Source organism: Microtus oregoni, unplaced genomic scaffold (assembly GCF_018167655.1).
Source record: "Microtus oregoni isolate MIOR12 unplaced genomic scaffold, Mior012 000001F_ref0000356, whole genome shotgun sequence".
NCBI lineage: Eukaryota > Metazoa > Chordata > Mammalia > Rodentia > Cricetidae > Microtus > Microtus oregoni.
In genome coordinates, this window is record NW_024543060.1 from 89480394 (window position 1) to 89495886 (window position 15493).

At 44.6% G+C, this 15493-nt stretch overlaps 1 protein-coding gene across 1 annotated transcript in view; it reads left to right on the plus strand.

The window, feature by feature from the left end:
- Utp20 (UTP20 small subunit processome component) overlaps positions 1 to 15493 on the plus strand; it is a 77786-nt gene that overhangs the window by 44044 nt on the left and 18249 nt on the right. Inside the window, exons 29-43 of the mRNA XM_041664335.1 lie at positions 493 to 572; positions 3226 to 3449; positions 4266 to 4410; positions 5288 to 5375; positions 6098 to 6241; positions 6533 to 6583; positions 6689 to 6841; positions 8360 to 8515; positions 8748 to 8888; positions 9258 to 9395; positions 12038 to 12177; positions 12365 to 12447; positions 14289 to 14581; positions 14720 to 14859; positions 15037 to 15193. Of these exons, the coding sequence (XP_041520269.1) occupies positions 493 to 572; positions 3226 to 3449; positions 4266 to 4410; positions 5288 to 5375; positions 6098 to 6241; positions 6533 to 6583; positions 6689 to 6841; positions 8360 to 8515; positions 8748 to 8888; positions 9258 to 9395; positions 12038 to 12177; positions 12365 to 12447; positions 14289 to 14581; positions 14720 to 14859; positions 15037 to 15193 (2133 nt within the window). The remainder of the gene's footprint in view (positions 1 to 492; positions 573 to 3225; positions 3450 to 4265; positions 4411 to 5287; positions 5376 to 6097; positions 6242 to 6532; positions 6584 to 6688; positions 6842 to 8359; positions 8516 to 8747; positions 8889 to 9257; positions 9396 to 12037; positions 12178 to 12364; positions 12448 to 14288; positions 14582 to 14719; positions 14860 to 15036; positions 15194 to 15493) is intronic.

Below are 15493 nucleotides of genomic sequence, written 5' to 3' on the forward strand. Positions count from 1 at the left end.
TTCTTACATCAAGACTCTTATTTCTGCAGGTTGTTAGAACCCTTAGTTAGACCTAAAGATCAAAAGTCGGTTTTTAAATTCCGTAGCGTTTATACTGACGGTTAGCGTGAGTGTGACTGTATGCCTTAAGAAGTCTGCTCTAGCTGCCATAGCGCCACGGGTCAGCACACGGGAAGGTGCTTGTGTTCGTCAGCATTTCTTTTCAGGTTTCTCTGCTTGTGACCAGTTGTTATGGTAACTGGTGTATTAGCTAAGAAGACTGCGGGAGGGACTTGATTTTGAGAACAGTTTCTAGCTGTTTAAACTCAGTCATTGAATCCCCAGACAGCTGGTCCCAGTCTCTAGATAGTCCATGGCCCATCGTTGCTACCCTTCTCTTCCTCCATCTGTCCTTTCTGTGTGGTGTCCGCTATGGTGCTTCCTCTGTTTAGTGGTTGCTCTTGTTTCTCCTGTGTGTCTCTGTGGTTTATATGTCTTCATTTGCCATCCTAGGTCTGCAGGCTTGGATCTGAGAGTCAGTATTCGCCTACTCCTCTGCTGAAGCTAATTAGTATCTGGAGCAGAAATGCAAGGTAAGAAAGAGCAGTGCTCCAGCCTGGTCAGAGCTGGTCTAAGGCCGTCCGCTGTCTAGTGGGGTACGTTTATGGGGTATATTACAGTACATCAATACATTGTATAGTGTAAAAAGCAGGACGATCATGTACTCAGATATCTTTTCTTTCTTGTAAAAACATTCAGTATCCTCTCTTCCAGCTTTTTAGAAAATGGAAAAATAGGTTAAAATTACACCTTGCAATGTGATTGATAGAAATGATGACAGTTGTACATAAAATGCAAAGTGGATGCCCAGGCGTGGCAGTCGATGGGTACATTCCTGCATGTGTGATGACTGCATCGATCATTTCATCTGAGCTGGCCGGGGAAGAAGGATGTAGATCCTACAAGGGATGACGTCACGTAACTTTCCTGTGCTCAGAAACAAATGCTCGTGTGTTCACTGATAGTCCAGTATGTCTTCTTCCCAGTTCCCTCTTGAAGGGAGAGTTAAAACTCCTGTCCAAATAAACACACAGCTCCTCTGTCAGGTTAAGCTTTGATATCGATCTGTTATTTAAAATCATGGCATCGGTTTTTACAAAATTAGGGCTATGTTGTATAGCCAGTTTTTCGTTTTGTATTTCATCATTTACCATTATGGCATGAATATTTTCTTGTTATTAAACAGGCTTTTCCTAAAACCCAGAAACATCATTTTCTTCATCTGTTCGTTCTACCAGTAGGGAGCCTGTTTTAAGGAAAGGCCTCACTCCACTGTTTCCACATTTGATGACAAACCTGACTGTGTATCTCACCTCTGAGCATCTGTAAGCAGTGCTCTGCAGTCATATTTGAGGAAGTTTCGTGGTGATGTGTACAGACAGGCCAAGGCTGCAGTGCAGCTCCTTCTGACTTTATTTGGTCCCTGATTCAAGGCACATCCACACTGAACACCGCTTCATGAATCCTGAAATGTCTTCCTCCTTCTTTTCTGAGAAAGCAGATAATGGGCTGGAGAGATAGCTCAGCAGTTACAAGCCCTTGCTGCTCTTTCAAAAGACTAAAGTTTGGTCACCAGAACCCTGTGCTGTGCTGGGACTCCCGCTGTTTGCTTTCATGACATAGAAGCCCAGTGAACACACACACACATATAGTTGTCTGTGAAAGAATTAGTGAATAAATGTATCACAAACTACTTCATAAGAATGCTACTCTTTCCATAAGAAAATAACAAGGGCTGGCGTCGACCAGTTCCAGCGCTGTGGTTCATCGGGTAAAGGCACATGGCCTGAGTTTGATCCCTTAGGATCACGTGGATGGAGGAAGGAGAGAACTGATTCGGACGAGGTGCCCTCTGGCCTTCCATGTGTCCTGCTCAGTAGGAAACCCTCACACTCATGTGCACACACAAAAATGAATCAGTGTGATAAAAACGTAAAGTAAAACTGCCATTTACATAGCATCAGATGTTAAAGTTGATTTTCCCGTCTAGAGAGAGGTGTAGCAGTTTGCTTTGCACTAAACACTTAGAGGTGAACTGTATCTACTGTCCTTAATCTTACAAGGAAGAGCAATCGTCTCAAAACTTCAGTGAACTCAAGATAGCTAACACTTGCTATCAGATGGAGACATGTTAATTTAAAAAAAAAAAATGGCAATGAGCCAGGACAGCCACTGTGATCTGGGAGCCTTGGAGCTGACTTAGCTGCACTGGTTCTAATCATGACATACACCTTTGTCTCACGTGTCCCCCACGTTCCCTGTTTCTTCCTTTGCGCTTTCTCAGTGCCACAAGTCCCTGTCTTCACGCCTGGCTTGTATTCTCCCTCTGTAGTTAACCCACCTAAAATTCTCAAAGAGCAGAGACCATTTCTCTTTGATGAGTGTGTCTCCCTGCACAGTTCCTCCTCTTCACACGGCCAAGTATGTTCAAATATTTGAACTCTTTCCAGTGATAAAGAATTGATGAAGTTAATCTACCCGTGCTTTCTTTTCCTGTAAATTATTTGATACATTTCTATGTCGAGAATATTCTAATTTTTTCTATGAGTGTTTTATTATTAGGATGGCTTCATCCTCTCCAAGTGATTGTGTTCTCTGAGTTCTGTATGTCTACAAACAGCCCCTGTCTCATGCTGTAGTACATTGATCTAATGAGTTTCTAGACATTTCATTTTAGAAACCTTATTACTGAGTACGGAACTTTTTTTTTTTTTGGTTGAGACAGGGTTTCTCTGTAGCTTTGGAGCCTGTCCTAGAACTAGCTCTTGTAGACCAGGCTGGCCTCGAACTGACAGAGATCCACCTGCCTCTGCCTCTGCCTCCCGAGTGCTGGGCTTAAAGGCGTATGGAACTTTTATATGATCCTTTAGAAAATGCTTAAGACCGGAAGTCCAGCAGTGACTCAAGTCTCAGCTCTGCTTCTTCGTATGGTAGCTCAGTGGCTTTAGCAGGTCTGCCCTTCATCCGTGATGTACAATGATGGACCTCACAGAGATGTCATGAAGTCTAAATAAATATATATAATCTAAGTAATGTTTATAGAGTGCTTAGAATCAGCCATTGAGTTCTGGATTTTAAAGTACTTTCTCTTCATTTACGCGTTAAAATCACGTGGAAACTCTTATGGAGTGTTTTAGACATATACTGAGAAGTGAGGTGCTTATCACAGGGTCTTTCCCCTTACAGATACTTCCCTCTTCTGGCTAAACAGAGACCCGGACACCCAGAATGCGATGTCCTGACCAACGTCTTTGCCGTTCTCTCAGCGAAGAATCTGTCGGATGCCACAGCGAGCATCGTAATGGACATAGTCGATGACCTTCTCAACCTTCCAGATTTCGAGCCCACAGAAACAGTACCGAGCTTGCCGGTGACTGGCTGTGTGTATGCGGAGGTGGCTGACGACACAGGTTCGTGCACTGCACAGAGCGGGTGACTCATAGACATCAGCGGTAGCTGTGGCCCCAGAACAGAGTCAGCTGGTCTGGAAAATGCCTTGTTTCAGAGACGTGTGTAATCTGAAATTCATTGCATGGGTAGGAACGTGGATGACTGCTACCCAGGAAGTTCTTAGCCGTCCTCCAGGAAACTGGGAAATGCTTTGCACTGTTGCACCCAGATTCTTCCTGTCACGGTACCCCAACAGTTCCTGGATTTACGGACCCTAAGGTCTTTTATGAATTTGTAATTTAAAAGCCAGGCGGTGGTGGCGCACGCCTTTAATCCCATCACTTGGGAGGCAGAGGCAGGGAGGATCTCTGCAAGTTTTAAGGCCAGCCTGGTCTAAAGAGCCAGGAGTACACAGAGAAATCCTACCTCAAAAAAAACAAATATAAAATATATGAATGAATAATTGATTAAATAAATACATTTCTGATTTAGCTACTGGTGTCTCTCTTTTAAGGAAGAGAATGTTATTTAATAATTAGAGTTGAAATTTATTTTTTTTATTTTTTTATTTTTTTTTAATATTTATTTATTATGTATACAATATTCTGTCTGTGTGTATGCCTGCAGGCCAGAAGAGGGCACCAGACCCCATTACAGATGGTTGTGAGCCACCATGTGGTTGCTGGGAATTGAACTCAGGACCTTTGGAAGAGCAGGCAATGCTCTTAACCTCTGAGCCATCTCTCCAGCCCCTAGAGTTGAAATTTAAATGCTCATTAATAGTTGAATACTTTCCTTGTCTGACAAAAGGTTAATTTAAACAATCCCTGTTTCAGAGCCTCTCACTGTGGGAGGGAGATTGATTCTGCCCCATGTGCCTGCAATTCTTCAGTACCTCAGCAAAACCACAATCAGTGCAGAGAAGGTGAAGAAGAAAAAGAACAGGGCACAAGTCAGTAAGGAGCTCGGCATTCTTTCCAAGTGAGTGACTGTTTGTCGTTAACGGTGAAGATTAACATTCGGGGGTTTAAAGTTTTTAAAACTTTTATCTTGTTTGTCAGTTAACAATTTCGAACAAATTAGGGAAAAGGAGTCTTCTAAACTGTCACCTGTAAGATGCTGGGTTTAAGCCAGAGTCAGACTAAAGATTTGCTGGTTCCTCCTTTGCATAGCTGCTTATTTAGACTCTCAGGTTTTGTTAGATCACTGAAAAATACTAGAAAGAACTCAAGCCCGTTTTTTAAAAAAAAGTCTTTGGCAGTAAAATTAATAGTATATAATCAGTTTCTATAAAGGCAAAGTTAGTAAAAAAAAAATGATTTTATCTTAAATTTCGATATAAGCATTATGAAACATTGACAACCTTTAATATTACTTTCCACAACATAAAGTGATAAACTGGGATCTGCTAGAAGCTGGAACGTTTTATGTACGTTTCTAAGTTTCTGTAAGTGATCGCTAAGTTTTGTCCCGACTTATGGGTGCGGTAGTGGAAAGATGATGAACCCTTACGCTCCAGAAAGGCCAGAGTCACAGACTCGCTGATGCTTCCCAACACACTACAGCCTCTCCTCTGGGTCTCAGTTTCTCTCTATACAACATGGGGCTGAACAATTCCTCTGTCGTGATGCTGCCGATGGAATTACATTGGAATATTGTGTGTAAAACCTTTAGTGGGTCAATTCCTTGCAAAATAAGCATGAATTGCCTGATGACAGCCCTGACATCAGAAGCTACCTAGACAGCCAGATACGGTGAAATGATGGAGAGTGCCCGCTGCGCAGCTGACGGTGGTCTGCGGCCTGGCACTCAGAGCCTCCTTCCCACATCTTCCTCACCTGTCCATTGTCTTCTTTAGGATCAGCAAGTTCATGAAGGACAGAGAGCAGAGCTCTCTCCTCATCACTCTTCTCCTTCCCTTCCTCCTCCACGGCAATGTCGCACAGGTACAGTTCATAGCGGTTACTGTGTCTTCAGAGGGTGCTATCCCATTAGGCGTCTTTGTTTATAGGTGATCTTGTTGGTTGATCTCTGTGATACATTTGATCCAGAAAACTGAAGATTGTATAGAAGTCCGGCATTTGAAATACGGGGGTGGGGGTTGGGCTAGAGTAGATGGGAGACAAGGCGTCACCGGACACTGCAGATAGAAGCCTGCAAATCTTTAGACAGCCAGAAGCGTTTGTTTTCCTCAGTGCACTTATGCTGTTGGCTCTTCTGTGATTCATGAACTGGAGAGACAGTGCTTCAAACTCCCGTCCATCCTCATTAGAATTGAAGGAAGAAACCGTAACTAGATTTTGTGTTAAAATGCTAATTTTTTTAAATGCCATAAAATAATTTTTTTGCAGTATTTGTAACTGTTTCCTTCACTATCATAAAATATAAACTGAGCTAGGTGTGGTGGTGCACACCTGTAATCCCAGCACAGAGGAGGCAGAGGCAGTATTGTTCCAAGTATCAAAACCAGATCTTAAATAAGTAACACTTGTACATGTGAATGCGTGTGTGTGCCTGTAATGTTGTATGAATAAGTAACACTTGTACATGTGAATGCGTGTGCGTGCCTGTAATGTTGTAGGAATAAGTAACACTTGTACATGTGAATGTGTGTGTGTGCCTGTAATGTTGGATGAAGTACTGAAATGCAGTTTCTCCTGGTTCTCAGGACACAGAGCTTGATATCCTGGTGACAGTGCAGAACTTGTTACAGCATTGTCTGAACCCCACCAGCTTCCTCAAACCTCTGGCCAAACTCTTCTCAGTTATTCAGAACAAGTTGTCAAGACAGTTGCTGTGCACTGTTTTCCAGGTATGGGGTAGGCATTTGTGATCCCAAACTGCCCTTTCTTTCTGTCCCATAAAACTCTGGAACCAGCCACCTTTGAATCAGTACGGTGTATGTGCAGTTGAATGGTATGGGGACCTGAGGCGGTTAGAGCAGAAAGGCTCTGGTTTTATCCATAAATAATTATGCTCATAGCCAGGAATGCTTCCACAGACCTGCAGTCCCAGTATCTGGGAGGGTAAGGCCAACCTGGGCTACGCACTGAGCAACTCCCTCATCAACTCCAAAAATAAACACATTGCCCTTTCTTTTCAGAGTCTGTCTGATTTTGAAAGTGGACTAAAATATGTTACAGACATTGTAAAGGTAAGAGAGAAATCTAATTCCTTTTTGACTTCAAAAGTATTGTCATTTTGGTTTATTAACCCTAATATCTATCCCTCTATATGATTTTCCCATTATACCTTGTAGCTTAATGCCTTTGATAAAAGGCATCTCGATGACATCAACTTTGACGTGCGATTCTCAGCGTTCCAGACCATCACCTCTACCGTAAAGGAAATGCAGACGGTGGATGCCGACTACCTAGTCCCTGTGATGCATAACTGTTTCTATAACATGGAGGTGCGTGTTCGCGGCTCACGCTCAGACTGTTTTGATATACGCCACTAAATACAGTGACCTAATTCCTGAATTTATTTTAGAAAGAGGACAGGCATTTTTTTAGGGCTGATTTTTGTTTTGTGGAGCACTTTCTGCTACTCTCATGATTTGAAAGATGAAAATGTTGGTAAACACATTGAAGCACTTGGGCAAACATCAAGCATACATTGCCCGAGCATGGCGGCACCCTTCCACAGTTTCACTGCTGCGGAGGCAGGACAGAAGGGTCATGGGTTTGATGCCAGCCTGGTCTACAGAGCAGGACCCTATGTTTTGTTGGTTTGTGTTTTGGTTTGGTGAGTGTGTTTACAGACAGGGTCTCACTGCAGTCCTGTCTGAACGGGAACTCTGTATAGACCAGGCAGACCTCAGACTCACGATCTTCCTGCCTCCACCTCCAGCATCCCCCACCACCATGCACACCACAGCTGGCCCTGTCTTAAAGACAAGCGAGTGTTGACCTAGAGCTGTAGGGAGGGAACGGCAGTGATGAAACCCTTCGGAGAGGAGATGTCAATCATGGTTGCACAGCCTTCATAGTCTAAAACCCACCAGGGGCCAGCACGGGGACTCAACAGGTAAAGGCATTTGCCAGTCAAGACTGATGACCTGAGTTCAGTCCCCAGAACACATGTGAAAAGCCGGCTGGAAGGCGAGAGGGGGAGGGAACGGACTGGAAAATCCCCAAAGCTTGAAAGCTGACTAGCCTGGAGTACTCAGAGCCGTAAAACCCTGCCTGGTGACCAGGGTGAAAGGCAAGAACGGACTCCTAAAGCTGGTTCTCTGCCTCCTCCACAGTGGTGCTGGGGCGTGTGCCTGTTCTCACACACACATGCACACGTGCTCACACAATTAATAGAAAACTGTTAACTGTATACTTTAATAAAAGGATGAATTTTATGGCATTTCAATATGTTTAGTTTTAGGTTAACTGTTACTTGTTTGTCTGCTTTTATTGAAGATTTACAAGAAATAAAGGGTATTTATATTAAGTGCCGTATTACTTAATGGAATTAAATCTAAAACGGGAAAATGAAGCCATGACTGTTGCTAAGCTGTAGGGCATCAAGTAGCTGTGGGGCGTTTACACTCTGTGATGTTCAGAAGTTCATCTGGGATGTGAGCAAGGGAGTTTCTATTTAGGGCTTATTTCTTCAGATAGCATGCCAAATTTCAACATAAGGAGTCCTAAACTGCCTGCTAGCTGAGTTGGGAAAACCTTCTCTGAATTAAGTTCTTTTTATTTTTTTGGAGGTGTGGGTTTGAGATAGGGTTTCTCTGTGTAGCCCTGTCTGTCCTGGAACTCGCTCTGTAGACCAGGCTGGCCTGCCTCTGCCTCCCAAGTGCTGGGATAAAGGCGTGTGCACCAGTACTACCCAAACGCAGGAATTTCTTAGTAGGGTTTTGCAGGTAGGTTTTGTAGGGGAATATTATTCTATGTCGTATTACTAGATAACAGTTACTAATTCTCGTTTTCAGGTAGGAGACATGTCTCTCAGTGACAATGCCAGCATGTGCCTGACAAGCATCATCCAGAGGCTGGCTGCTTTGAACATCACAGAGAAAGAGTATAAGGAGATCATTCACCGGACCCTCCTGGAGAGACTGAGGAAAGGGTTGAAGAGCCAGACAGAGGTATGAAACTTTATCTGTTAATTAGTGCTGTCTGCAGGTGTTTTCCCTCTTCTGCTGTTGGAGGGCAGTCGGGTTTAGTATAAATAATAACAGTTGCCAGGCCTGTTGAGGAGGAGGGAGTTCTTGAAGGAAATGATTTACTTAAAATATGAATAACTTTTTCGTCTACCTTATCTCATCTACTGGCAAACGGATACATTTAAAATACTTTTTCTCCCCTTGGTGTTTGCAGAGTGTTCGGCATGATTATACTGTGATCCTCTCCTGTTTGATTCAAACTTTCCCCAATCAACTGGAATTCAAGGACCTGGTGCAGCTCACTCATCGCCACGACCCGGAAATGGACTTCTTCGAGAACATGAAGCACATTCAGGTAGGCGCGGCTGTTTCTCCTGCCTTCAGAGTACACCCCAGAGCTGTCTGGGGTGTCCCGGGATATCCAGGTTCCTTCCCTGGTCTGCATGGCCGTCGCTCAAATGCATATGAGATAGATGACCATCACCTGAGGCCATCATCAAACGCAGATCACAACAGTGTCCACTTTCTCCGGTTTTCCTAAGTGTTCAGGTCCATTTTACGTGTGGGTTGTATTTCTGTAAACCAACACCCGGGTGTTTGCTTACCTAGTCCATGACCAGAGTTCCCGCCTTTACACTTTCCATGGGAAAAGCGCTGGAGCTGAGGTGCAGGTGGTTGTAGGAGAGTGTGCAGTAGTCTTTGCACGTGTCTTCTAATCCTCTAGGTCCACAGACGAGCAAGAGCCTTGAAGAAACTGGCCAAACAGCTGCTGGACGGGCAGGTTGTGCTGTCGTCCAAGTCGCTTCAGAATTACATCATGCCTTATGCCATGACGCCAATATTTGATGAGAAAATGCTCAAGGTAGGGCTGGAGAGATGGCTCAGCAGGTAGGAGCACTGGCTGTTCTTCCAGAGGACCCGAGTTCAATTCCCAGCACCCACATGACAGCTAACAACTGTCTGTAACTCCAGTTTCTGGGGATCTGATACCTTCACACCAATCCACATAAAATAAAGCTAACTAAATTTAAAAAAAAAAAAAAAAAAAAAAGAAAATGCTCAAGGTAAGCATTTAGGTCTCGGGAGTATACATTGGTAACCACATTAATGTAGTGTCAGAATTAGATTGAAATGGAAGTGGTTCAGATTCTTTAGAGCCTCTGCTGGCACGGGGTAAATGCTGTGGAAATGGTAAATACATTTCTATTCTGTTATTTGTGCGCACGGGCCAACCCTCCACACTAAAAATGAAACCCCTTCCTAGACGTGTCTAGATGTCTAAAATGAGAAAGGATCTCACTGTGTGCCCCACGTTGACCTTGAACTCTCAATTACCTGGTCTCAGCTTCCCCAGTTGGTGCCTTAGCGGTGTGGTTTGGTTTATTGGTTTTCTTGTTGGTTGGTTTGTAGACCAAGTCTCACTCTGTACCTAAGCTGTCCTTGAATTCATAGTGTAGGAGAGGCTGGTGGTGCTGGTGGTTTGTTTTTTTGGTTGTTGTTGTTTGTTATTGTTTTTGTTTTTGTGTTTTTGTTGTTCTTTATTATTTGTGGGGCCCACCATTCAGCTCCCAAATAAATCACACACAGAGTCCCATTCTTATTTATAAACGCCTGACCTTAGCTTGGCTTACTTCTTGACGGCTTTGCTTAAATTATCCCGTCCACCTTTTGCCTCTGGACTTTTCCTGTTCTTACTTCTGTGTGTCTTACTTTCACTCTTCCTTTGTGACTGACCAGGTGGCTGGACCCTTCTTTTCTCGCTCCTCAATCTCTCTTGCTTCCTGATCCTTCTTTTTCTCCTTCTGTTTATCCTCTCTGCCTGCCAGCCTCTCCTATCCTTTCCCCTGCCTTGCTGTTGGCCATGCATCTCTTTATTAGGACCATCAGGTGTTTAGACAGCACAGTAACACAGCTTCAAACAAATGCAACATAAAAGAACGCAACACTACTTTGCATCACTAAAAAAAATGTTCCACAGCAGAAACACATGTAACACACCGGCAACTAATATTCCACAACAGGCTGCCTCGAATGCATAGAGATGGAGCTGCTTCAGACTCGCATGTGCTGGGACTGTGGCTCCTTCCATCCTTCTCTCTGCATTCTTGAGGGCGGAGTGGTTCCCTATAATCCATTCTGGCCTTGAATATACAACTCTCCCTCCCTAGTAGCAGGACTGTGGTCATGGACCACCACACCTAGCCTTAAAAGGTTCTTTAAATCCTAGTTTTAATTAAAGTCAGTAAGAACAATCAACCCAAGTGTCTAAAGGCACTGACATGTGAGCAGACCCAGCTGGAGAGGATCTGCCTAGGTTTCTTTGGTGTTGGCACAGTGTCTCTTAGAACCTTCACCTTCAAATGTCCTTGTGACTTCCAGGCTGTTTCTCAGGGCCCTGTTGTATGTCCAGTCTGTCTGTCCATTCCCGAGAGCGAGCTTTAGACAGTTTGCACTTCTCATGTTTGTTAATAAGGTTGGGTTGAGATCTACAATCTTGTTACTTATTTTTCATTTTCCTTCCTTTAGTTGATCCTGATATTTGTGATTTTGTTTTCCTCTATTGCCTTATTGATCACAAAAGTATTTTTGTCACCCGCTTTTAACCTGTTTTAGCTATAAAATACACAGTAAATATTCTTACTGCTTTATAAACTGCCAGTTGTCTTCTGAAAAGGTCCAGTAGGGGAGAGTTCTTTTCTAACTGCTCGTATGTGTATGATTGCTGGTGTTCCTCACTCCGCCGTGTCTGTTCACATGTTCATGCCTTGGCGACTTTTTCACTCGGCGCTAGAGAGAGGGCTAAGGATCCATTCTTAGCTGGGCCCTGCCGACTGTCTCTCCTTACTTGTGTATACTGATTAGTGTCCGTTCAAATCAGAGAGCCTCTCTTCAAGCAGCCCTCTCGCCTGCCGTACAGTGGCCTACTACTCCTTGGAGACTGCAGCTGCCATGTGCAGCCTGCCTCTGTAACTCGGAGACCAGCAGGCTCTTCTGGAGTTCTATACGGGAACCCCACAGTCTCTGCATACGGGGAATTCGGGTCATGGGAACACTCGCTCCTACCCTTCCTCTTGGGGAGCACCGTGGTCTTGCTGCATCTTACTTCCAGAGTGTGACAACTGGGTTTATTTCTGACCACTTCTAGTTGAAGAGCAATAGTGTGTAGGTTTGGACCTTGGGCACAGCTTTTTTTTTTTTTTTTCGTTTCTTTTTTTTCCGCAAAGAATTCAGAGTATATTAATATTAATGAATATTAAAGAATTTAAAGATGTTGATGCCATCCTTTGCAGGGATTGGGGTAGGAAAGGGTAAGTCTGATTTATTTGTCAATCACCCAATGTCCAAATCGGTACTCTGACAGCGGCTGGTGAACTGGCCTGTGGAAGAACAGGTAGTCTCTTTCCTTGTGTAATTCCCGGCGGCCTGCGCCCTGTGGAGTTCACCAAATAACCTCGTGTTTTGTTAGCGATTGTTCGCGCATTGTTGCTCTGGTTTGTGTTACAGCACGAGAACATAACCATTGCCGCCACGGAAGTCATCGGCGCTGTCTGCAGACACCTGTCGTGGCCGGCGTACGTGTATTACCTGAAACACTTCATTCACGTCCTGCAGTCAGGCCAGGTCAACCAGAAGCTGGGCGTCAGGTACAGTCAGTTGTGTTGTCTTTGACACGGAACCTGGGCTTTGCTTCCCAGATGGGTCTTTGTGAGATGGCCGTGTATACTCGCTGTCTGAATGTGGTTACTGCAGTGCTTGTTAGTGTCATGTTCGGGTCTTCTCTCTCTTCATAGATGATGTTGCTAATCAGAGGGCCTCTATCTTTCTTGACAGCTTGCTGGTGATAGTGTTGGAAGCCTTCCATTTTGACTACAAATCTTTTGAAGAGCAAATGGGAAATGTTACCAGTGAAGAAAGTACGTTTGAAACTTTGTTAAATTCGATTCTTACTCTATTCATGGGTAACTTGTTGGCAAAATGCACTGCTTTTTCTTCTCTTAGTAGTAAGGAGCAGTTACTGAGTCAGAAACGACTGACTTCTTCTTATGACATCTTAGTTGCCTGTGCAGGAGGCACATCTAAGTTGTATAATGTAAACTTCTGGGCTACTGTTTATTTCCCTAGAGGTCTGACTCCTTGTGTGTGGCGGTCTGTCTGTGAGTACCGCAGTAAGATCCTGGGCCCAGATAGAACATGACTTCTCTGCCTCAGGACAGCTCTTCCTCCTTCTCTTTCCTCCGCAGCAGCCTGCTCTGTCATTAGATTGTAACAGCATCAAAGCATGCCCGTCACATTGAGACACAGCCAGACCCTTGACCTCCTGGTTATCCATCTTCCCAGAGTAGTCTGAATCACTGGACCAAGCCAAGGTGGAGGGGAGGACTTCCATCCAGGTTGAGGATGAAGAGCATCTTTGACTTACAGTCCTTTATGATGCTGAGCTCAGAGTTCTTCATTTTCTGGTTCCTGATTCCATATGTTAGTTTGTTTAACAAGCCAAGTGTGGTGGCATAATCTGTAGTCGCATAATCTGCGCTCGGGAAGCAGAGGCAGGCAGATCTCAGAGTTCGAGGCCAGCCTGGTCTACAAAAACAAACAAAAAATGCTCAACAACAATGAGGTGCTAATGAAGGCAGTTTTTTGAGCAGAGGGACAGTATCTTGTCATCCTGACAGGCACCTGTCAAGAACCCCATCAGTTACCTGGATTTTCACAGGAGAAGCTGAGCGCCAGCCACATAAGACAACCAAGTATTACAGCTGGTGAATGACAGAGAGGGGACATTACGGCCACCTTTTTTAATAGTTGGTGGAATAACAAGCACGTTTGGACAGTTACAAAATTTATTTCATTTAATTCTCAGAGGAGTTTTGCAAGTTGAGTGCCTCTCCCCATTCCCTGGTGCAGAGTGGACCGCGCGCAGGGAGTAAGGTGATTCAGAAATGTGTGTTAACAGGGTCACAACTGGCTGCTTCCCAGTACTTCACTGAAGTAAGCTAAATCCCAGAAGGGAAGTTTCTACATGAGAGCCAACAGCTGGGCCAGTCTTGTAAATGGGAGTTTCTGCTGTAGAAACTCTAGCCCACTGCTTAGGAAACCTTCTTCTTCTTTTTTTTTATGATTAAAATGTAGGCTTTATTGCTTAACTTCCTTTCCCTCCAAGTTCTTAATATATACTTAATATTTGAGTGCGTTTTGTCCAAAAAAGTTGCCAAAGAGCATTTTCCTTTCTTTCCCTCCCTCCCTCCCTCCTTTTAGGAAACCTTCTGTTGGCTAAGAATCCTAATCCCAGCGTGCTCCCCACCCCACCCTGCCCGACTGTTCTCAAATGACCCGTCCTGGCCAGGCCACATACTTTTATAATTGCCTGTTTCCTTGTCTCTGTTCCTCATCAGACTCTGGACTGTGAGAAAGTGAGACCCGCAGCCTCTCACTCTGCTGCTTCTCCGCTGTTCTCCTACCTGCCTGTGTTGGTGATCAGTATTAACTAGTGGGTGACGGTTATTCATAGAAAGGGCAGCTTCTCGGCTTTGTCTTCATTGCCGGCATCATGGTCACCTCCTGTTCCTCTTTTCACCTCCACTGCCTCTTTATTTTGAGACAGGGTCTGGCTAGTAGTTCACCTGGCCTCAAACTTTTTAATCGTCCTTTCTTGACCTTGAGTGCTAAGGTTCTGGTTAAGATTGTAGACAGGTATAATAAACCCTTACCCGACTGTGACATTTCTTTATTTAGTTAAAGGTGACTTTTGTTACAGACACAGTTGAGATGGCTGAGGTACTGGAACATGAAGACACGGAATTGGAGCCTATGGATGAGGAAGAGAAGGAACAAGCCTGTAAGAGTTCGTCGTCGGATGGCAAGGAGCCGCTGGAAGCCCCCGAGGCAGCTGATTCTGGTGGAACAACAGCTACGGAACAAGAATGCATCCCAAAGTCTCTTTCTTTCCTTCCTCGGAATAAGGAAGAGTTGGAAAGAACAATTAAAACCATCCAAGGAGCCATAACTGGGGATATCCTCCCCAGGCTGCACAAGTGCCTGGCATCTGCGGTAAGGACTGCTCCAGCATCTCCTGCTGCAGCCAGGATCGAGTCAGGGGCAAAGGACACAGTCAGATGCAGGGTACAGTGCTGGCAGGCCTTCGTGGGCCTTAGTGTTTGAATTTCCCCCAAACTCTAATTCTTACAGACCAAAAGAGAGGAAGAGCACAAGCTGGTCAAGTCGAAGGTCGTGAATGAGGAGGAAGTGGTCCGGGTCCCCCTGGCCTTTGCCATGGTTAAGCTGATGCGGTCCCTCCCCCAGGAGGTCATGGAGGCAAATCTGCCCAGGTATGTCATATGACAGGTAAAAGTTCAGAGAGACTCAGAATTTACTCCTTTTCCCCTGGCTTTTAATTCCTTTCCTCAGAGAAACGCTGCCATGGTTTGCTGTAGCTCAAGTCCTAACAGATGGGTGTGTTTCTATGTTTCTGTCTCTTGGTTATGTTTTGCCTTTGCATTTTCTAGTGTTTTGCTGAAAGTGTGCGTCCTGCTCAAGAACAGAGCCCAGGAAGTCAGGGACATTGCACGCAGTACTCTCACCAAAATAATCGAAGATCTGGGCGTGCACTTCCTGCAGTATGTTCTCAAAGAGTTACAGACGACCCTTGTCCGTGGGTACCAGGTAAGTGTGGCATTTCATATCACACAAGTCAGTACTTCAAGCCTGTCTTCAGTAAAGCTGACTGAGCGAGGGACTGGAGGGATGGCTCAGAGGTTAAGAGCACTGACTTCCTCCAGAGGTCCTGAGTTCAATTCCCAGCAACCACATGGTGACTCACAACCATCTGTAATGAGATCTGGTGCCTTCTTCTGGCCTGCAGGGACACAAGCAGATAGAACAGTGTATACATAATAAATAATTAAAAAGAAAAGCTGATTGAGCAAGCAGGCACCATCATTCACGTTTCTAGTCACAGCTGAG